The sequence below is a fragment of the Anguilla rostrata genome, chromosome 13 (assembly GCF_018555375.3).
Source record: "Anguilla rostrata isolate EN2019 chromosome 13, ASM1855537v3, whole genome shotgun sequence".
Classification (NCBI taxonomy): Eukaryota; Metazoa; Chordata; class Actinopteri; order Anguilliformes; family Anguillidae; genus Anguilla; species Anguilla rostrata.
Genome location: NC_057945.1, coordinates 37537852 through 37560528, shown reverse-complemented (window position 1 = coordinate 37560528; position 22677 = coordinate 37537852). Strand labels below are relative to the sequence as shown.

The following is a 22677-nucleotide window of genomic DNA, read 5'->3' as shown; positions in this document are numbered from 1 at the left end:
AGCCTATTTATTTGAACACAGCATTATGTGAAATATATAATTAAACAGGTTTATTTTGTGGTGAAGAAGAGTAACTGTTGATTCACATCTACTTTAAATTAACTGTAAACAACGCAGAGAATTAAAAGTAAAAAATACAATCCACACACACACACGCACACGCACACCTACACACACACACACACGCATGCACACACACACAAACACACACGCATGCACATATGTGCACTTGCGCACTCTTAAAGTTGCTCGTACTTTGTACACGCGCTGTCACACTCATACACGCACACACACACACACACACACACTCACGCACACACACACACACACACACACTCATACACACACACACACACACACACACACACACACACTCATACACATACACACACACAAGACTTCCCTCCCTGCTTCCTTCCACCCCCCCCCCTCTCTCTCTCTCTCTCTCTCTCCCCCTCTCTCTCTCTGAGAGAGGTGACCCAGCTGTTGCAGAGCAAGGGTTAAAAGGGGAGTGGATTTGGGGTAACAGAGGGGGGGGGCTGTATAAAAAACGGTTTGAGCACAAGCCCAGCTTTATCCCTCTTGTCCCGCTCACGGTGAGAGGAAATCCTAAACCACCTCTGCTCGGACACACACACACACACACACACACACGCGCGCAACACGCGTGCTCGCACACCCCTCGCACACACACTCAACCGCCTCCTGCCCGCTCGCTCGCTCACACTGAGGCACACACACGCGTTGGCTACACACTCGTGGAGGAACATGGCTGGAACATCGCAGAGGAGAATGAATGGGTCCTGGGTTCGACTGGCTCTGGCCACGGTCTTCTGCGTGTCGATATTCCACAGTAAGTACCACGGTTTTACCCTGGCAAGCCACATGCTCTTAGTCTAGACCTTGAGACTCTGAGTCCTTCAGAGGGACACTTTCTGGGGTTTGAGTCTTAACACCCCCCCCGTTAAAGTTAGCTGGTGTTGCAGGAGAGAAACTTTCCTGAAAGGGAAGAAGATTCGTAATTCCACAGCATAGTGGGGGGAGAATGAATTTTGCATTAATTTCTGAGAATGAGCAGACGTTGAAAACTGCTTGTGTTGCACTGGGCATATTGAGGGGCATATTGTTTAATGTGGAAACTTGCTGTTAACGGTTGGACCCAGCCCTGAGAGAAGGGTGTGGGGGTGGGGGAGTGGAGGGGTGGGGGGGGCGGAGCTAGATGGGGTGTGTAATGTGCAGGAGAGGACTGCCTCCTCATTTTTGACTGGTTTTTGACCAAAAACCCACACCCAGTAGCCCAGCCTTGGTTCAACTGCAACTCTTCAGATGACCAAGCGACTGGTGCTGCCTTGGTTATAGATAGCTGTGAAAGGACTGTGTGCGTGGGTTTGCATGCGTGTGTGTGTTTGCGTGCACGTGCGGGTGTGTGTGTGTGTGTGTGTGTGTGTATGAGTGTGTGTGTGTGTGTGTGTGTTTGCGTGCGTGTGTGTGTGTGTGTGTGTGTTTGCATGCGTGTGTGTGTGTGTGTGTGTGTATATGAGTGTGGGTGTGTGTGTGTGTGTTCATAAACAGTAGGTGCATTGGTGTGGGAAGCATAATGGACCATATGCTTAAGGAAAGATTAAAGGTTGTGCTTCTGTCCAGCTCGCTATAATGAGGACAGGATTTCGGGTGTGTGACTCATGGAGGAGATGACTGCTCACCTCGCTCGCCCGCTCTCCCTCCCGCTCGCTCGCTCTCTCGCCCGCTCGCTTGCGCGCTCTGTAAAGTTTCACGCTCAAACTGTTTGACACTCCGAGGGTCAGGAGGCAAGTCATGTCAACGTTATTTATGAGGCCGTTTTAAAAACAACCGACCTTGACCAAAGTACCGCATGACTTTAATAAATTAATAAATAGATAAAATAAACGGAGTGGATATGAACAAGAGGCCACAAAATTAAGGTTAAAACACGATACGTAGAACAATATGCCAAAACAAAAAGGACCTTAAATAGACTCAGGGACTAAAGATGGATTTTCAGGCAGGATTTAACCCTTTACGGTGCGAAATGCCAAATACTTGATAAGAATGTTCTTAACTGAACATTCTAATGCCGATGTAAGGACCGTTACTTGTGATTGAGAGCAGCGGAGTTCTAGAACACCGACTTAGCATTCTGAAACAAGCATTCGGAAAAACCTACTCTTCAAAGGGTTAAAAGTGTCGGTAGAGGGGGCCAGACCTAGTACAAAGGGGTAGACTATTCCACAGCCTTGGGGCATGGCATAGGTCTGGAGGATAGGGGGTTCACCAAAATGCAAGCCTACACACAGACCCTCCGACCCCCTCTCCCCTCCCCAAACCAAGGGGGAAGACATATGATCGCAAGGAACAAGCAATCTCTTTTGTTTAACACAATGTAGCTGATGCCTATAATTAGGAATAACTGCATAATTGGAGGGCAATGCTTTGCAGCTAAAAAAAGAGCATCTTACTAGAGGCACGCTGTGCTTGGCATACTGCATACCGTCACTGTGCGCTTGTATCTGCGGCTGATTAATTAGATTTCCTTTTTAATTTAGAGACTTAATAAAGACTCTCCCTCTGCACGTACACCCCCCCCCCCCACCCCCACACCCCAACAGAAGGAGGACGAGAATGGCACTGAGCCACCTAACAGAACGTTATCACAACGTTGGCGTAACATAGCAGAAAGCACATCACGTTGCTGCCACATCGCAGAGACATTCTCTGCATGTTAGCTGCTGGGCGGGAACGCATTGCCTGCGCAAGTTGTATGTGTCAAAACGTGTGTCGGTTTGGGACGGCACCGACCGACGCTCTCCTAACAGGGGACCCTGTCGCCTGCTGCTTTCGATTAACACTTTGGAAACGTCTCGGGGGGCGTGGCCATCAAAAAGCTAAGGAAAAAAGAATTTGAAAGATTTGCAGCGACTCCACCCTTATTCCAGCGAGACCCACGTCAACACCGCTGACACAGGCCAGAGACCAGAGTGCCAATTTCAGTTTCCATGTGTCTCCTAAATCTTCAGTTTGTAGTAATGCACTGCTGAAACAGAAAAAAGTCTTATCGTCTTATAGTCTTAGTCTTGTATTTTGCCTTGATGTTGTTTATATTACCTTTCGCAAAATAACACAAAAAGATTGGCGGTGACATACGACGGTTTTATGCATTTCAAGAATTTCCAATGAGTAATGACAATTTCACTTGTCCAGCAAAACTTAAAACAATCTAATATTTTTTACTTGAGAGGAAATAACATTTCAAGACTAAAGCACTTGTTAGTTGACAGATTGTTTTTGCAGTGTTCAGACCAGCTTCCAAACAAAGTTTGCCATGACCTGGAGGAAATAGTAGAGGCAGTGTGATGTCATAATTAGAACGTCCTGTGCATTCCGTGGGGTCATTCCGTGCCCTGTTCCATGGAATGTGCGTATCATGTTCCTCCGACAATGGAACGGAATGGCAGCGTCTTCTACAGGATATTGGAGGGGGGGAAAACAGCCAGGGACCAGGGAGGGACACGAGGCAATGCAGCAGGGAGAGCTCTCGAACTGCGCTGACAACCAGAAGGCCCCTCCCTAGAGCTAGCCTCTTAATCTAAACAGTCTCAGTGTGTGTTCAGCCACTTAACGTGGGTAATGTGTTTTAAAGGGGGGGGGGGGTGATTGTGATATACACTTCAATGAATAGGGAAGCCTGTTATGGAAAAGCATTAATGGCTATCCTTTTATAGGAAATTTTTGGCCATGGCTGTTGCAGTACTCAAAACATGGTGGGGGGGGGCACCAAAATGCTAGGATGGTCCCAGGAAGGCCACGCCCCCTGCAGTCACGCGCGAAGGCGTAAAAATGCAGGGTTCTGGCCCTCGGAACGGGATAGGGTTGATGGGGGGGGGGGGGGGTGCAGGCAGTGCAGCTGGGTGGCGGTCTCTGAGAACAGCCCGTTTGGGAATAAGGTTTCACGGCGAGCTCAGCCCGTCAGTGTTTACGGCAGGAACCGTGATCGACCGCAGGCGCTCGACCGTCTCGGCTCCTTCCCTGGGCTCTGCACGCAAAGCGCCCGCCTCGCTGACCGGGGTCACGACCCCCCGGTCGAGGTTTAACCGATGACACGGTGGATCGAGTGGAAGTGATGTCATCTGGGCCGGGTCTCCCCGAGGAGGGGCGGGGGCAGTTACTCCTTCGGCGAAAGATTTTCGTTTTTGGAAGACTATGGGCTATGAGAGAGAACAGCTGGATCACGGAAAGACCTCGACAAGACGCGCTGATTTCTCCCGAGCGGCAGCGCTCCGTTTGGGTGTGTGTGTGTGTGTGTGTGTGTGTGCACGTGTGGTGTGTGTGTGTGCGCGTGTGTGTGTGTGTGTGTGCGTGTGTGTGTATGCACACAGGAGTGTGTGTGTGTGTGTGTGTGTATGCACGTGCGTGTGTGTGTGTGTATGCACATGTGTGTGCGTGTGTGTGTGTGTGTGTGTATGCAGTGTTGTGTGTGTGTGTGTGTGTGCGTGTGTGTGTATGCACGTGTGTGTGTGTGTGTGTGCGTGTGCGTGTGTGTGTATGCACCTGTGCGTGTGTGTGTGTGTGTGTGTGTGCGTGTGTGTGTATGCACGTGCGTGTGTGTGTGTGTGTGTGAGGAACAAACGGGCTCTTCACTTTCTGCATAAACGGGTGTTTGTGCTGCTCTGCACAGTCGTATCCGCTCCAGGGAAAGCCCCAGAACTGATGCGTAATCTCGGGCTGAAGCTGGTGCACCTGTGCACGTCCAGAAAGTCCCGCTGCAGTGTTTAATCCAGAGTACGGTTTCCTGCAACCCATGCACAGCTAATGCAACTGATACTGTCCCAGCCCAGCCCCAGTGGCTACTGGAGTGCGTTGGTCAGCCCAAACTAAAATGCACGGGATGGCATTGGCCTGTATCAGCCAGAATGAGGCCTCCTGTGCTAAGTGTGTCCACATGCTATCTTATAATACATGCACGACTGTAGAAAGCCTATTTTGCGGTAACAGATCTGTGCCCACAAACAGGAAAACAATTTTTTTTAAAAGATCGTCCCATCAGATGATCGAATGGGGAAGTGACTACTGGGGTTTTACCATCTAACACTATTTCTGGACAGTGTGTCATAGTTGTGGTATTAGTCATCGTAACCATGGTAGTAGCACATAATTTACCAATAATACAGATGATAAATCACACTTTTTTTATAACAAAGGAAACCGGAGGCGTCTGACGAAGGTCCACCACAGTTTGTGTGTGTGCCCACAGACTCAAACGAGCAAAAAGAAAAATGCTTTTTGTGCCAAAATAAGCAGATTAGGCCTCTAAATAAATGCCACATAAAATATACACGGTGTGATTCAACAGCACACATGTCCACCGAAAGAAATACAGCCTTCCGCGTAAAACACTGAGAGCATGACTTGACCTTTCCCATGGCCTGCAGCTATGGAGACACCATCCTTCCAGCCTTGCTTATAAACACCAGTTTGCATCATACAGCTCACAAATTTTACATTGCGCCTAGAAGGCAGCGGGGGCAGGGACTGGTATGAGGGTGTGACCCGTCGACTGGGGTCTCCCATATTTATATTTTAAAAAGATTTACATTTCCACTCTCCTCCCGCAAATCCAGTTTTATTGCTCCTTCGTATTCTGGAACAGAGTAAAGAGTCACACACGATTAATCAGACCCCACCCCTAAAAAAAAAAAATAAATAAAAATAAAATAAAACCTTCAATACATGAATAAACTAATAAATCAAGGTTGTGCTTAAGAGTTTAAACAGTAAGATCATACTAATGAGTTCATTTGCGAAATCATCATAAAAGGACCAAAGTTTATATGTTTTGAGTGCAAAATAATATACGGGTTAACCCTGATGATTGTGACACTTTGACTAGCAAACTCTGCTTATTTTGCCAGACAGTCATAATGAATAGCAGACGTGTGTTCTGTTGAGGAACACGTCCTCAATCCACAACACTGTGGCGAGAGCGTGACTGTTTGTTTTTGAGCATTCTGGAGCACTGTTTGAACATTACATAGAGAGAGATATAATGGGGAACGGTTTGTATCCAGTTTATATTTCATCTTATTTACTTGTTTATTTGTTTGTTTTTTTCTTGCTGTAGTACAGAGAGTTTTCTCCTGGCCATGATTTCTAATGGCCCAAATTTATGTTTGCTCCTGAAATCTCTGCAATCTGCGCACACAGAAAGAGAAAAGGGTGTGGTTGGTCGGGTGTGGTCGATTGCAGGTTATGCAAAGGAACTGTTGTATCTGTGAATTTCAGAACAGGAAACGATTGACAGCTGCATGAATTCAAAGGTGCTTTTTTCTTTTTTTTTTTAAATCTCCTTCTCAAAACAACCAAAAACCACAGCAACCACACACGTCTTTAACTGCATCACAAAACCGTCACGTAAAAGCCTGCTATAGACATGATGATTCACTTTCCTTAGCCCGAGCCCCACTCTACATTAAACCTCCACTTTGGAGAGGAGTTTTTTTTAAATCACGTTTTCTAGCGAGGAAACAAACAGGTTTAACGGTTTCTGGCCGCGTCTCGTCCCCTTGGCCGTGCTAGGGTGGGATGGAGGGCGCTAGGGCGGGATGGAGGGGGCTAGGGCGGGATGGAGGGGGCTAGGCCGGATGGAGGGGGCCAGGGCGGGATGGAGGGGCTAGGGCGGGATGGAGGGCTAGGGTGGGATGGAGGGGGCTAGGGCGGGATGGAGGGCTAGGGTGGGATGGAGGGGGCTAGGGCGGGATGGAGGGGGCTAGGGCGGGATGGAGGGGCCAGGGTGGGATGGAGGGCGCTAGGGCAGGATGGAGGGGGCCAGGGTGGGATGGAGGGGGCCAGGGTGGGATGGAGGGCGCTAGGGCAGGATGGAGGCGCCAGGCCGGATGGAGGGCGCTAGGGCGGGATGGAGGGGCCAGGCGGGATGGAGGGGCTAGGGCGGGATGGAGGGGCTAGGCCGGGATGGAGGGGCTAGGGCAGGATGGAGGGCGCTAGGGTGGGATGGAGGGTGCTAGGGCGGGATGGAGGGCGCTAGGGCGGGATGGAGGGTGCTAGGGCGGGATGGAGGGCACTAGGGCGGGATGGAGGGGGCTAGGGCGGGATGGAGGGCGCTAGGGCGGGATGGAGGGCGCTAGGGGGGGATGGAGGGGGCTAGGGCGGGATGGAGGGGGCTAGGGCGGGATGGAGGGCGCTAGGAGGGCGCTAGGGCGGGATGGAGGGGGCTAGGGCGGGATGGAGGGTAACTGCTTCAGGTAATTGTCAGAGCCGTGGGCAGAACGAACAGGGTTTTGTAACGCACTATAAGTGAAAACATGTGTTATATCACGTCCTTTTCGCAGGCCTCCTGAGCTAAGCCCCCCCCCCCCCACTCTCTCTCTCTCTCTCACTCTCTCTCTCTCTCACTCTCACTCTCTCCCTCTCTCTCTCTCTCTCTCTCTCTCTCTCTCTCTTTCCCTCTCTCTCTCTCACTTCTCTCTCTCTCTCTCTCTCTCTATCCCTCTCTCTCTCTCACTCTCTCTCTCTCTCTCTCTCTCTCTCTCTCTCACGTACACGCTCACCCACACACACAAACACACGTGTGCACTTGCACACACTTAAAGTTGCTCACACTGTATACGCACGCTGTCACACGCAAATTTAAAAACGTTCGCAAAAAACGTACACATACATACCCATACACCCAACCCCCTCCCCCCCAAACACACACAAGACTTCCCTCCCTACTTCCTTCCACCCCCCCCTCCCTCTCCCTCTCTCACCCCCCCCCCCCCCTCTCTCTCTCTTGGATGCCTCCACATGGCAAAATTTTGGCCCCGAGCAACCAAACTTATCCTGGATCAGAAGCAAACACTTTGCGTTGAGCGTTTTGGGTTTAGGACTGGGGGTGGTGGGGGGGGGGGGGTGGGAGGCTTCAATTTTTTTCCGATTACCAAAATTTCCCATTACTAAAGGGGACCAAAAAAGTTTGGGAACCACTGGTATAGAGAATCCCGAGCAGTGGCTGTACGCTGTCCAGACCAGAGCCTGCCTTGGTTAGATGACCCAGAAAATGGGGTGGGGAGGGGGTCATCTAAAGACCCCCCGGGTCAGGGACAGGGTCCGTAGGAGTGTGTATTTAACCCGGAATCTCATTCGTCAAGCGGCATTACCTCACGAGCGTGGTGCTGGGAGCCAGAATGGCAGGGCAGCGGACCGTGGGCGCGGGGGGGGGGGGGCTTTTCGGAAAAGGGAGGATTTCACCAAAAAAAGCGGCGGGAACAAGCCGTCTCGTGTGCGCCAGAGAGGGTCTGCGGGTCTGAGAGAGGGGGCGGGTTTGAGACAGGGGGCGGGGCTGAGAGAAGGGGCGGGGCTGAGAGAGAGGGCATGTCTTAGAGAGGGGGGCGGGCTCAGTAGCGCTGTAATGAAACCCATGCGCACTCTGCAGTGGGACGGCTCCTTATTTATTTCTTTTTGGGTTGGCTTGGATTAAAACCACATGTGCGTGAACGGAGCTCAGATAAATCATCGCCTGCGCGACGGAAAACGGCTCGCCCGCTCAGTATTATTTCAGAAACTCCGTTTAAGAGTAAATGCGGAATAAATAAGCATTATTTTTCAAAATTGATGATTATTATTATTAATATTATTATTTAATTTTTTTTATTTTTTATGATCCACTTGCTATTCATTAGAATATAGATTATATATTCGATTCCACAATGCAGCTGTGTAAATTTCTTCTGTTTGTTGCTATGGTGGCTGTTCCAGTTGTTTCGGAATGAAAAGCTGCTCTTGTACAAACGCCACACAGTCAAAGCCTCCCCCTCCACTGTGGGTCAGTGTGAGAGAGATACCCCCCCCCCCTCCCTCCCCAAAAGACATCAGAATGTGTGAGAAACCCCAGCCTCCCCTCCTGGCTCAGCTGGGATAATGTGGAGGGAGGGGTCCAGTAGTGGAATGCTTGGGCTAGTGATAACAAGGTGCATCGTGGGTCCCGTAGTGGAATGCTTGGGGTAGTGATAACAAGGTGCATTGTGGGTCCCGTAGTGGAATGCTTGGGCTAGTGATAACAAGGTGCATCGTGGGTCCTGTAGTGGAATGCTTGGGGTAGTGATAACAAGGTGCATTGTGGGTCCCGTAGTGGAATGCTTGGGGTAGTGATAACAAGGTGCATTGTGGGTCCCGTAGTGGAATGCTTGGGCTAGTGATAACAAGGTGCATTGTGGGTCACGTAGTGGAATGCTTGGGCTAGTGATAATAAGGTGCATTGTGGGTCACGTAGTGGAATGCTTGGGCTAGTGATAACAAGGTGCATTGTGGGTCACGTAGTGGAATGCTTGGGGTAGTGATAACGGGCTGCGTTGGGAGGAGGACTGAGGTGATAACCCTGGCAACTGTCTCCGGGGAGATGTCAGTTACCTGAAGAGAGCGTGGAGATGGCATCATTGACTCACATCCCGGCTTATCCCCGCACGCACAGGCACACACACACACACATGCACACACACACACACACACACACACACACACACACTCACACACACCACACTGACAGCTGCAGTGGATCCAGTGGTCATCTCAGCCGCCACTCGGCCCAAAGAGAGTGAGAGACAGGGAGAGAGAATGAAAGACAGAAAGACAGAGACAAAGAGAAGAGGAGACAGGAGGAGAGAGAGACAGCGAGAGAGACACAGACAGAAATACAGAGAGAGAAAGAGATGGAGACAGAGAGAGACAGACTGGGAGAGAGTCGGAGAGTTTTTGAGTTTTAATACAACCTTTATTGTTCTATATATTTTACATCGGAAGTAGATTAACCTTAACAGCAATACCCAGTAAATATATCTCGTTTTTAAAAATGTTTTATGCCACAACAACCAAAGTCATAAGCATTCCATGACCAGTACAAATTAAAAATGACAGTTAAAGTTAAACTGCCCGTCATCGCCAACCTGGCAAAGAACACACCCTACGGCACAGAGCCCTGGTATATTGTGAATGAAAGAGAGAGAGAGAGAGAGAGAGAGAGAGAGAGAGAACTTCCAGACCCTGCCCCGATCTGCAGCAGGAGCGGGAGGGGGAGGGGAGGGGATTCTGGGGACCGCTGGAACAGACATCTGGAGCGGGACAGGGGGAGCCGGGCTGGGAGGGGCGGGCGGGGTGGGGGGGCAGGGCTGGAGGCGAGGCGATGGCCCACACAGAGCCCAGGGCCCCGCTTAAGTGCCCCAGTTTCAGGGCGTGGCCCAAATCAGGACCCGCTTGTCTCTTCTGTCCTCTTTTTTTTGGGAAGGAGGGCAGAGAGGAGGGCATCTGCCAACAGGAATAAGCCATCCCTGATTACACGCAGGCGCACGAAAATATATATAATCAGCGGTGGGGGACGTCCTGGCCGGGCAGGGCTCCGTGCTCTCTTTGTCGAAAACGCAGCGCTTTTTTTTTTTCCCCCCTTCTCCCCCGTCCCGTTCGCTCTTTCTTTTCTCCATTCTGACTGTGTTTACTTTATTTTTTCTAGTTCCCACCCCAGAACCCTCAACGAGTCCCTGAACCTGTGACCCCCACCCCCCTCCCTCACCGAGAACACATGAAAGATCCGCACAGGAAAAGCACAGAGAGGAGAGGAAACACAAAAAAGGGGGTTCTTGAGAAAACGAAAAGACGTGGTTAGGGACGGCCGGTTAGCCGCCCGGCGACGGCAAAGTTTTGGGGAGTCGAGGAGTATCAGCGGGTGCGAGGAGACCTCCCGTGTGACGCCCCGCCCGTGGAGGGGGGGCGAGGGGCGCGGGTTCGAGGATAAATCTGTCAGGAAAACCGCTGATGTTTCGGTGTTGAGTTTTCACCGGGGAGGGGGGGCGGGGGGTCCCGGCACAGCTGGATGATGGAGGTTATGAACACACGCCCCGCTGGTCCTTTCCAACGCCGTCCCGCCACGCTGCGGTCCGCGCCCGCTGCGGTCCGGCCGCACACACCCGTCACAGACTCCTCTGCACGCCTTTCCTAAAAAAAATTGCCCTCGTCGCCCCATGGAGGGGTGCAGGAAAAATCATACAAATACAGGGATGAGTTTTAATGAGACCGTTGGCCAATCAAAACAGGGCATTTGGATGCACCCATTTGGACATGCCCTGTTGGGTAAAAACGTGAAATTCACTGACACAGAGTCACACACACAGTCACCTACTTCGCTAATGGAACATGATGCCCTAATATTGACCAGTGAACTCAAACTAGCGAGGGCACATTGCCCTAATACTGACCAGTGAAGCCAAACTAGTGAGGGCACATTGCCCTAATATTGACCAGTGAACTCAAACTAGCGAGAGCACATTGCCCTAATACTGACCAGTGAACTCAAACTAGCGAGAGCACATTGCCCTAATACTGACCAGTGAACTCAAACCAGCGAGGGCACATTGCCCTAATACTGACCAGTGAACTCAAACCAGCGAGGGCACATTGCCCTAATACTGATCAGTGAAGCCAAACTAGCGAGGGCACATTGCCCTAATACTGACCAGTGAACTCAAACTAGCGAGAGCACATTGCTTTTTGCACAGGGGCATCATTACAGCTGTTGCGTTACAGTACGTGATACTGTTTGGCATCACAGTGGAAAACTGTGGGTATGTGAAATGCTATTTAAAATTAGCCCGGACATTTTAACTTGAAACCAGGGATACTGTTTGGTTGGACGTACTGAGCAAAGTGTACAACAGCAGTGGCCTTTTGACAACCAATTTATGGATACATATAAATATGTGACATAATATCAACATTACTTTTCACATGCCAGAGATAAACAAAAATAATTTAGGGTTTCACACGCGATAATATTTTAGAATAGGCTCCTTATTTCATTTCATTTTGCCATTGAACAGATCAACTTACACACATTACAATTTAAATGCAATTTACACAGGTGGATATTTTTACCAGAGCAATTCAAGTTAAGTACCTTGTTCAAAGGTACGACAGGAGCGCCCCCACTGGGAATCGAACCTGCAACCCGGCTGAGTTACAAGCCCAGTTTCCACAGTGCTATGCCACACCATATCTCTGCTGAGCTCCTCGGTGCAAGACCAGTAAATGTGCCGACAATTTACTTGTGTTTTTTTCCCCCTTATAAGGTCCACACCCTACTCCAGATTCCCCGCCTGTTATTGCTTTTATGGTTCCTGTTTTTGAGCAGATAAATGCGAAACGTTACAGAGACATTAAGAACGTGCCCCATAGCAGTTTTTCAGCATCAAAAACTGTAAACACATTTTTTTATAATTTTTTTTTTTTTTTTACGTCTCTGACAGACGCTTAAAGGATGAGAGTGGGAAAAGGGCACGGGTGATTCATTCCAACGGGGAACGAGAAAATTTCATTTTGTGAAAAAAATAACTTTTTCAGGCCCTCTATAAAAGGGAATTTCCACCAGAGTGGGTCGTAGGAATGCTATGCTGTAATTGGTGAGAGACTCATGAATTGTCTGTGCATGGTGTTTATTGCTAAATGCACTGGAAAGCACAAGCCCTGTACTTTTGATGTCACCATGAAGCAGTGTTTGCAATTCATTACTACCAGGCAAAGTGAATGTTAGACGAGTACAATTGTACTGTCTACAAAAATAAAATGCACACCCACACCCACACCCACACCCATACACACACACACACGCACGTGCGCAAAGACGTGCACACGCATACACACGTGCACACACACACCCACACCCACACCCATACACACACACACACGCACGTGCGCAAAGACATGCACACGCATACACACGTGCGCACACACACACCCATACACAAACAAGTCACACTCACTTTCTCTCTCTCTTTCTATTTCTCTCACACATACGCACACACACACACACACACACACACACACTCCTACCTCTGTCACACACACAGTTGTAACGCACTTTGTCTAAAAGACCCGTTGTTTAAACCGCCCAGGCGGTCTGCGTACGAGACTTCCTCTATCACCTGGGTCTGGGTGTGGCCGCGTTCAGAGCTACAGTCCACAGACCGTTACACGCTGGGTCATGTGACAGACCCACGGCGAGCCACCGCTGAGGCACGCTGCCTATCAGCACTCAGCGGCTAACGCACGCAGCCTATCAGCACTCAGTGATTTTATATTAACCATACGCTAGCCTTGTGTACACAGCACAGGACACAGAGGGGCCTCTTTCAGTCTCTGGGGTTGATGTTTTCAAACCAAGCCCCAGTGCGTTCACGGCACCGGTTACTGCGTTAGGCAATTTAGCAGACGCTCTGCGTTCGAAAACCAGTTTGAGCTCAACCGACGTCTGTGCTCAAGTTGCCTCCTGCGTATTTTGGAGAGGCTGGAAATTGTGACCATGTTATGGGGATCAGGGTTGTGCAACGTTTGCTTACGTGCGACCAGTAGAGAACATTGGTTACATGGTTTGAACACAATAAAAATATCCACGTGTGTGGACAGATAAAAAGCGTCTGCCATATTACACACGCGTAATAAGGGCTGCACTTAGTATGTGTGTGTGTGTGTGTGTCTGTGTGCGTGTATATGCATGTGTCTGTGAGTGTGTGTGTGTGAGTGTTTCACATGGCTGTTGTCTTGTAGCACAGGACTCTTGATTGTCTCTGTTCTGTGTCTAGTTCAGCCCACTCTATGAAGGACTGGGTAGAAACTTAGGACACACAGAGTTCTGATCCTGCCAGCTAATCAAATCAAATCGGTTCTTATTTATATTGCGCTAAACTGATATACAATTTCTCACAACGCACATCACAACATACCCGAGCACAAACCCTCACAAAGCACGCCTGAGGCAACGGTGGCAAGGAGAAACTCCAAGGGGTGGCATGCAGGAAGAAGCAATGATCTCAAACTGAAGTCCTGGAGGGCCAATGCATCGGCCGGTTTCTATGTGCTCCTGCACTTAAGTGCTTAATTTAAGTCACCGATCGGCCTAAAGCGTCTGTTTTTCCAAGGCCTAAATTGACTGCTGATTGAAAGGAGGCAACAATCGATAGTAATAGAAGTCAGCAGAGAGAGAGCCCTGGCCTCGGGAGAAGGGAAGCCCTGTAATAAACCCTGCTGTCGTTAGCATGGACCAGGAGGCCAGCAGTCATGTGACATGCTCTCTCTGTGAGCTGGCACACACTTCGGCGAGGTGAAGGGCTCACACTGTGCGAACGATCCACGTTTTTGGAGAGTGGGATCTCAGATGGCCTCAGATGGTCTGATGTTTGATGTCCACCACGTTGTAGACCTCCTCGTGAAGACTTGTATTAAAGACTTGGGGGGTGGGGGGGGGGGGAGGCAATGCTGAATACGACTACTTGTATTTTTATTTATTTTTATTTTTCCGTAGATTGCGTTGTTGCCGTTCTCGTTGTTAGTATTAATCAGTTTAACCACCAGGGTCCAAGTTGAACTATGCGGTTGTTCCCTGTACTTGGACCGGTACTTCTCTCTAGGGGTTTCGTCATACTTGTTCCTGGTTTTGGTTATACACTTTGTTGTACGTCGCTCTGGATAAGAGCGTCTGCCAAATGTAATGTAATGTAATGTAATGTAATGAACAGTGTGTCGGTTACTTATGTAAGAACTTTCTTAGCATGTAAAGACACTGACATGCATCAGGGACATTGGCTACATCATAGTTAGCCATTTAGCAGATGGTCTAATCTACAGTGAATTGGACCGGTTACATTTTCAGCTGGATATTTACCAAAGCTCTTCAGGTTGAGCGCATTGTGCAAGGGTACAACGGCAGTGTCCCACCTGGGATTCGTGCCCGCGGCCTTTGGAGGTACGAGCCCCGTTCCCAAAACAGCACGCTGTACCGCCGCCCCAAATGAGCTGTGGATTTACGTGGCCCGGGGGGAAACGGAGAACCCCCAAAGGCCCGTTTGTTTAAGCGCTGATGCGCAACACCACTGAAAACAAAGGGAGGAAGTCCCTTAAAGAGACTCACGGGGAGGTTTGAACAATGCGTCAGACAGCGTTTATTACAACAGCTTGTGACAGAGATAGGTGTGTGTGCGTGTGCGTGTGTGTGCGTATGTGCGTGTGTGTGCGTGTCTGTGTGTGTGTGTGCGTATGTGTGTAAGATAGCATCTTTCTTGCTTTTTTTAAAATCAATCACCATATCAGATCCAAACTTAATCCCGACCTTTTTTTTTTTTTTTTTAAACAAAAAACTGCGGGGTGTACTTTGTATCCATTAACTCCATTAGCAGTCCCACATATTTATACATCCTGGAAAACTACTTCCTGACAGAGAAAGACATCCCAGCTTACGATGTACTGTACATGACCGCTCAGCTATCAGGGTGGTCTTCAGCAGGATAGAACCTGGTCTTTGTGTCCTATTATTTCTTAGAAACATTGCGTTCGTTAGACCGACGTTGTACAGTAAAATTCTCAGATCGTTCCTCTCCTTACTTGGCACTCAGACAGATAGGGACCCAGCGACAGACGTACAGACAGACAGGCAGACAGACAGACTGTAGCAGCATGACTGGACGCGGTCATTAGTTTCAGCTTCTGTGGCTTTGCCCTTGACTACGCCCTCGCCCAAATATTGGGGACATCACTCTGTGGAGAAAAACCCATCAATCAGTCAATCGATCAGTCAACTATTCAGTCAGTATATAAAGGTTAGCCATTTCTAAACCTTTTAGAATACCGTAATGTCTCAACATTACCAGCAACTTCAACACACATACTCCTGTTGTGACTTATGAGTAGATAACTAACAGTTAAACTTTAAAAAACGAGGAGTGGAAACAACCAGATGTAAAATATACAATCGTGCGATTTATTGGTAAAAAGCTGAATAGTTATGATTATTATTTTGCACGATAATATGCTGCAAAAATGAAACCAAACAAGAATCCAAACCCAGGAATCCCATGGCGTAAATATACCTTTTAACTTTTTATTTATTTATTTATTTTTTAAACGCAGCCCACCCATGTCGTAACTGTGTTGTCATTGGTTGTTGCGCGATGACAAAGCATTCCTACCATAGAGATGTGCTCCCCCCCCCCATAGACCCGATTGGGGGGGGGGGGGCAGCCAGGGGTCGTGACCCGGCGCAGTGGTCCTGGGGCGAGGGTTATTTACGGAGACTCGCCCCGGGGCGCTCGCTCCGCACTCCGGTCGTTAATTACGCAAAGCTACCCCCTTACAACAGGTACAACTGATCCCAGGTCAGCCACGGGGTTCGTAACCACGGCCAGCAAGCGAACGCGTGGCGTCAAAAACGAAAGACGCTCCTGAGGTCAGGTTTCTGGGCCGGTCGAACCCTCCCTTCCGAAGCCTGTGCGGGCGCATAACAGAAATTTGTGGGGTGCCTTTCGGTGCCTCGCGTTTTGCTGAAACAGTTTTCCAAGGGGTCCCAGGATGGCTTCAGCTGAGCTTGTCTAACCTTTCGAAAAAAGGGTTGGGTCCCCAAGGGTAAAGCAGTGGGATCTGTTTCGACAACTATCGCACCTTATCCATGAAACTACTGTCAAATCCAACAAAAACCCCTGCCTGAAACCATCTGTTCTGTCCTACCAACGCACTCATCTGACAGACAGACACGACTCTCTAGGTCCATAACCCAGCGAAATAACCCAGTCTCAAAATTTTAAAACAATTATGGCAAAAAATCTGCTTGTCTGACTGGAGCCTAAGGCTATGTTTGTTGTTCTTTTAAACATTGTTTTTATTCCTGTTGAATAATACCTTTGAAAAAAATAAAAATAAATAGTAATCTGACATCTGACCTTCATTAAGAGTCTCATGCCACCCTACCACCCACACTCATAATAAATCACACAAGGCTTGAGTCAGCGTTCTACAACTCCATTGCTGATAAACCACCAGTAGCGAGCGCTACATCAGCATTAGAACGTTCAGTAAATAACATTCTAATCACATTTGTGACCTCACGCCTTAAGGGGTTCATGTGATGCGTCGCCTCTACCGCTGAGTCATGTGACGCTCACTGCTGCCCTTGCGTTTCAGGCGGCGTGCTCTCCCAGGATGCCACTGACGCAGCGGATGGAGTGACCGTCATAAGCATACCCCCCGACCTGCTGGACATTCTGAACGGCAACGGTGACCCCACTGTACACATCACAGGTGAGACTTCATTCACTCCCAAAACACTTCAAGGCCACTCTCTCAACACAACAACCACATGCAAGCAGGAGTAGCTACTCCCGTTGTTGTCAGCGAGATGAGCAGGTGCGTGTTGGAACAAAACCAGCACAGACTTGGGCCCAGAACGAGTCTGATGCCCCTGGTTTAGAGACGGAAAAGACACTTCCCTGTAGACTTGGCCCAAAAAACCCACATCAACCATTTATGGAACATCACACATTATTGAGGCAGGACTGGGACAACCAAGGTTAACAACACATTCAGCTAGGACACAAAAGCAGCTGAAGAAACAAAGTTCCACCATAGATAGACAGCATGTAGCGTGAATGGTTGCCACACCACCTGGGGGGAGACCATGGAAACACAAACCTATCGTGGCGATGAGTCTAGTATAGGGGAACAGTGCTTCTTGATAGAGGTAGGGCACTGCTCTAAGTAATATAAATGATGAAAGCAAACAAAATGTACGGGTGCTTACTGAGTAAATGGCAACAGCAACAGAGAATTTGAGGTTGAAAAAAAAAATGTTCTTTTGGACGACGCCGCAGCCGCGGATCCTGGAGATGTCCCGACAACTCCAGACGGCGGTTCGGACCCCGACGCCATCGCTCCCACCCGCAAAGACGACGCGCCGCAGGACACGGTGACGGTAGATCCTCAGTTCAACATTGAGATCAAGACCATGTCTGGCCATGATGTAGTGCTCCGTGGTGACGGTGAACCCCCTGTGACTCAACCCACGGTGAGTCCATCTTCGGTGCTCCAGCAATGACAGCGAGAGCTGTGACAGCATACAAAAACCTAAATTTAATACAAAATATAAAAATAGCTTTTGTAAACAGTGTAGACGGTTGGCTAACTGCCCATAATTTCTTGCTGAAAAAAAAAAAAAAGGCACGATAACTTTGAGGTTTTGAATGAAGTTCTGCCAAAAAAAAAGGAGTTCCACACCTGCGTAGAGCAAGACGCGATCGTTCCGTTTGCATGCGGAGCTGATAGTGCCATACCGAACGCCGCTTGTACCATTTCACCCGTAACCACTGATCGTTCTATGACAGAGGTGGGCAGCGATGCCTCACGTGATCGGCTGGCGGATTGACAGATCTACCGCTCGTGTAAGAGGCCGGTTCATTGGCCTCCTGCTGGCTGTGTGAGTGCAGGACCGGCCCAGTTGACTGTCCCGTTGATTTATGGGTTTGGCTCCGCAGGGGGACATCCAGTGCGTGGACAAGGAAGCGCTCAAAGACAGACACGCGGTGAAGCTCATGCTGAAGGACGCGTCCAGCTGTGTGAGTATTCAGCCGTCCGCCGACTCCACCTGTCAGTCCGAAAAGAGAGTCTTGGATTAAAAGAACGGGAGCCTTCAGCCAGTTTTACTGCACAGTGAAGGTCCACTGACTGGAGAACATGCGTGAGAGATGAACACAGTCTAAGCTCTACTTGTACTGTGGTTTGCTGCGGTACTCTCTGGAAGTCTAATATTCCAGCCGATACACAAACACATTCCATTCCCAGCTCGTTGTATTGAGTTTCTGAGCCCCATTGTCACGGAGGTATCAGAATCCACACACGCACACTTATGGCTGGGAGAGGTTGGGGGGGGGGGGGGCTGTTGGGCAGGTAAAATGGTGATGGATCACCACCGCCTGGTTAAAAGGAAGACAGGGGGAGAAGAGTTTTGTTACAGATTCATTCTGTTCGCTCATGTGAATCCAGCACCTCGGTCACACGATGAACCTCTGCAACAGCCAGCTACAAAGATGGCACTTGAGTTTCAGAAGATCTCAGAACATTGCTATGAAGAATTCCCAACCCCTCCCCACCCCCCACCCCCCGCCCCCCATTTCTTTTTAAACATAATTCCTCTCCCATTTCTGAAAGCCCGCATTCCAATTCAGCACGTGAGTGAACGAGGCTTTTGTTGCCTTTTCGAAAAGATGTTGTTTTTTTCTCTCTCTCTCTCTCTCTCGATAAAAGAGGGGTCGGGTATATAGAGGGAGGTCAGAGGCGAGAGCGGGATCGTATATATCAAAGAGATTCCAAGATTCCAGGATGTCGCGGAATGGCGGCTGTAGCGGCCGCGAAAGGCTCTCTACCAGCGGCGCGTCCGGCGAGCTTTCAGCTGCGTCGCCCGTGGCCTCCAAACATTCCTCCCGTCCGCTCATTCCCCACATTCATCTCACTTCGTTTTTTTTTTCCATAAAAAAAACCCTGCATCCATCCTACAAAAAAAAATGTGTGCTAAAATTCACACCTGAACAAAGTTTTATGGAGTACCTGTGCACTGCATTGCGTTGAGTTTAATTGATTCCATACCATGCCACGCCGTACTGTGCCATACCATACCATACCATACCATACCGTACTGTGCCATTCCAAACCATACCATAGCATACCGTGCCATGCCATACCATACCATACCATGCTCACGCCACCTTTAAAATGTATCAACTAGATGTGTCTCCCATATTCGGCTGTGCTTGGACCTGTTCCTGCTGATGTAAATGCACCCTGGATCTGGAGCCCAAAAGACATTCCAATAGCAGGTGTAGCAGCCCAGCCCAGCCCAGCCCTGTCCATCCCTGTCCAGCTCTGGCAACAGACAGAGAGGTGACATACCCCTGACTCTGGAAACCAGCCCAATGGGTGAAATCCATGGGCTGTGCCCCTTAAACCCAGACAACTATCCCAGCTAGGAATACAGACAGAATACAGGAAATGAAGTTCAGGAAATACAGACAGAATACAGGAAATACAGGAAAATACAGGAAAATACAGGAAATACAGGAAATACAGGAAATACAGGAAAATACAGGAAATACATTTCAGGAAATGCAGGAAATACAGGAACTACAATTCAGGAAATATAGGCAGAATACAATAAATTACAGTTCAGGAAATATAGGCAAAATACAGGAAATTACAGTTCAGGAAATATAGGCAAAATACAGGAAATTATAGTTCAGGAAATATAGGCAAAATACAGGAAATTACAGTTCAGGAAATATAGGCAGAATACAGGAAATACAGGAAAATACAGGAAATACATTTCAGGAAATGCAGGAAATACAGGAACTACAATTCAGGAAATACAGGCAGAATACAGGAACTACAATTCAGGAAATACAGGCAGAATACAGGAAATACGGTTGCAGGAAATGCAGGCAGAAGCCTTGGCTTAAAAGCGCAGTAGCGGGAGAGCGACAGGAGGCCACGTGGCGCTGCGTCTCACCCCCCCCCCCCCCACTGCAGACTGGGCCCGTGCAGCCGAGACGGAACTGGCCTGTGAGTTTGGGCCGTGTCATTACCCAACTGCTACAGTAACTGGGTCTCTGAGTCATCTGGAAAATCCGGCTTCATCCCACCGTGGGCGGGGCCGGGCGGGGCGGGGAGGGGCGAAGGCTGCCAGGGTTTCCTCAGTTTAGACGTCGTCTTCGCTGGCAGCCGGCAACCTGTGATCATCCTCCGTCTGGTGCCAGGTTTCCTGTGGTGATGTGCAAGTTGTGCTTTTTTTTTTTTTTTGCAAAATAGCCTGTGGCTTCTTTAAGCTGAGTGAATTGAAGTGAAGTATTTCGGTATTCAGTTTTAATTTCAATGGCAATACACCACCCGGTCGATCCTTCCATCTGCCTGTCGGTGGTAACGTGAGAGGGGTGGTGAAACTGTTTTTTTCAATTTTGAAGGAAAAAGGAAAAAGGGAGAAATCTACCTGTCTCCAGAAGTAGAATGACCTCACGGGTCATTTGACGCACACCCCCCTCGCACCATCCCAAATGGGTTCAGGAGGCTTGACCAGCCCTGTACATTTTAATACCAGAATTTGTTGGATCCCAGAACTTGCTGGAGGTTAGATTTATATGATCCAAATTTGGGTATCTGACACTGAACCAAGAGATCAGATTTGGAGATTTGGAGCCCCTTAAATGGGTAACGTGTGGGTCCCGTGAAATGAGAATAAACTGAAGACAAGGAGAGGAAAATAGACTGAGGTCAAACGCACAAGAGTGTAGCCTCTAAAAAATGGCTTTTGTCTATTTCCGTAAAACTTAGCCTGTGCTAATATGGACACTCACCAAAAGTGTCTGTGGCTCGAACATAAATGCAGTAAAAAAAAATTCTATAATCTCTTTTTGTGTGCTGTTCACCAAGCCGCTCGTGAGAGAGAGGGCAGGACTTCACATACAGGAAGTTGGTTTTGGACTAGACGCGCTATGACTAATACAAACGACCCTGAAATTACAATCGGCCAACCGACGGCTACTCATTACAACTAAAACGAGTGACTGACTAATCCCCACGCTATGCTAGAACAGCCCCCAAAACAGTGCATCCGTGGCAGTTCATTAAAACCGCGGGCTAGCACAATTTATACAGCTGGAAATATACTGAAGGAATTCAGGCTGCACTGTGAGCACCTTGCTCAAAGGTACAAGGGCAGTGTCCTAACTTGGAGTCAAACCTGCAAAACCAAACAAAAATAAACAAAAAAAAAATCTCAACAAACATATTTGGACAAAGAAAATCTTATTTCTATTACATTTTTGTTTTTGGTAAATAAGACAGAGATTTTGTCAATGAAGTGAGATGGTTCGACTCATTTCGAGACTTGCCTTTGGAGAAAGAAAATTTGTCAAATGAACAGTAAATACAATGCTAATGTTTACAAGCCCGGTTCTCTAACTGTTAAACTACACCGTGACTCCAAACTGAATTTCAACTGCTCTTGAGAGTGCGGTGTCAGAGCAGGCTGCTTGGGGACGCCCTGTGTTTGCCCTTGCCCCCCCCCCCCCCCCCGGCTGGGGGCTGTGCCGAGCCCAGCTGTCAGCTGCTGGACTGGGGGGTCCGGTGTTTGTTCAGGGACGGCTGGGCGGGGGCTCCGCTCCACACGGAATCCTGCTGCATAGTGCGGGGATTGTTCTTAAGGTATTTCTCTTAACGCGGTGATATCAGCGATACAGGAGGGACAGGGAGAGGGAGAGAGAGAGAGAGAGAGAGAGAGAGAGAGAGGGGAGAGAGAGAGAGAGAGAGAGAGAGAGAGAGAGAGAGAGAGAGAGAGAGAGAGAGAGGGAATGGGGAGAGAGAGAGAGAGAGAGAGAGAGAGAATGGGGAGGGAGAGAGAGAGAGAGGGGGGCGAGAAAGAGGGTGAAATGGAGAGGGAGAAAGAGGGAGTGAGATGGGGAGAGAGAGAGAGAAAGGGAGGGAGAGTGAGGTTGGGAGAGAAAGAGAGGGAGAGAGGGAGAGGAAGATGGGGAGAGGGAGAGAGGGAGTGAGTGAGATGAGGGGAGAGAGAGAGAGAAAGAGATGTGGTGGGTTTTTGGGTTCTAGCCCTGTCACTCTGGGACTTCAGTGTCTGAATGCGGGTGCATCAGATCAGGGCAGTTTGGGACAGTGACTCATGTGGGTGTGCTTTTTCAGTGGTACTTTAGGGTCAGGAGCGTATGCTGCACATGATACAGTGTGTCTGTGCATCTGCCTCGGCGTGCGTATGTGTGTCAGTGTGTGTCTGTGTGTCAGTGTGTGTATGTGTGTCAGTGTGTG

At 49.0% G+C, this 22677-nt stretch overlaps 1 protein-coding gene across 3 annotated transcripts in view; it reads left to right on the top strand.

Annotated features, from left to right (window-relative positions):
• The first annotated feature begins 557 nt into the window (after positions 1 to 557).
• The window catches only part of LOC135237462 (hematopoietic progenitor cell antigen CD34-like), a 31637-nt gene continuing 9517 nt past the window's right edge, over positions 558 to 22677 (top strand). Inside the window, exons 1-4 of one of the 3 annotated variants that reach the window (XM_064304618.1) lie at positions 558 to 853; positions 17002 to 17118; positions 17688 to 17881; positions 18348 to 18428. In XM_064304618.1, coding sequence (XP_064160688.1) covers positions 769 to 853; positions 17002 to 17118; positions 17688 to 17881; positions 18348 to 18428 — 477 coding nt within the window. In that variant the 5' untranslated portion in view covers positions 558 to 768. The remainder of the gene's footprint in view (positions 854 to 17001; positions 17119 to 17687; positions 17882 to 18347; positions 18429 to 22677) is intronic. The other 2 variants (XM_064304617.1, XM_064304619.1) reach the window with 2 other exon arrangements.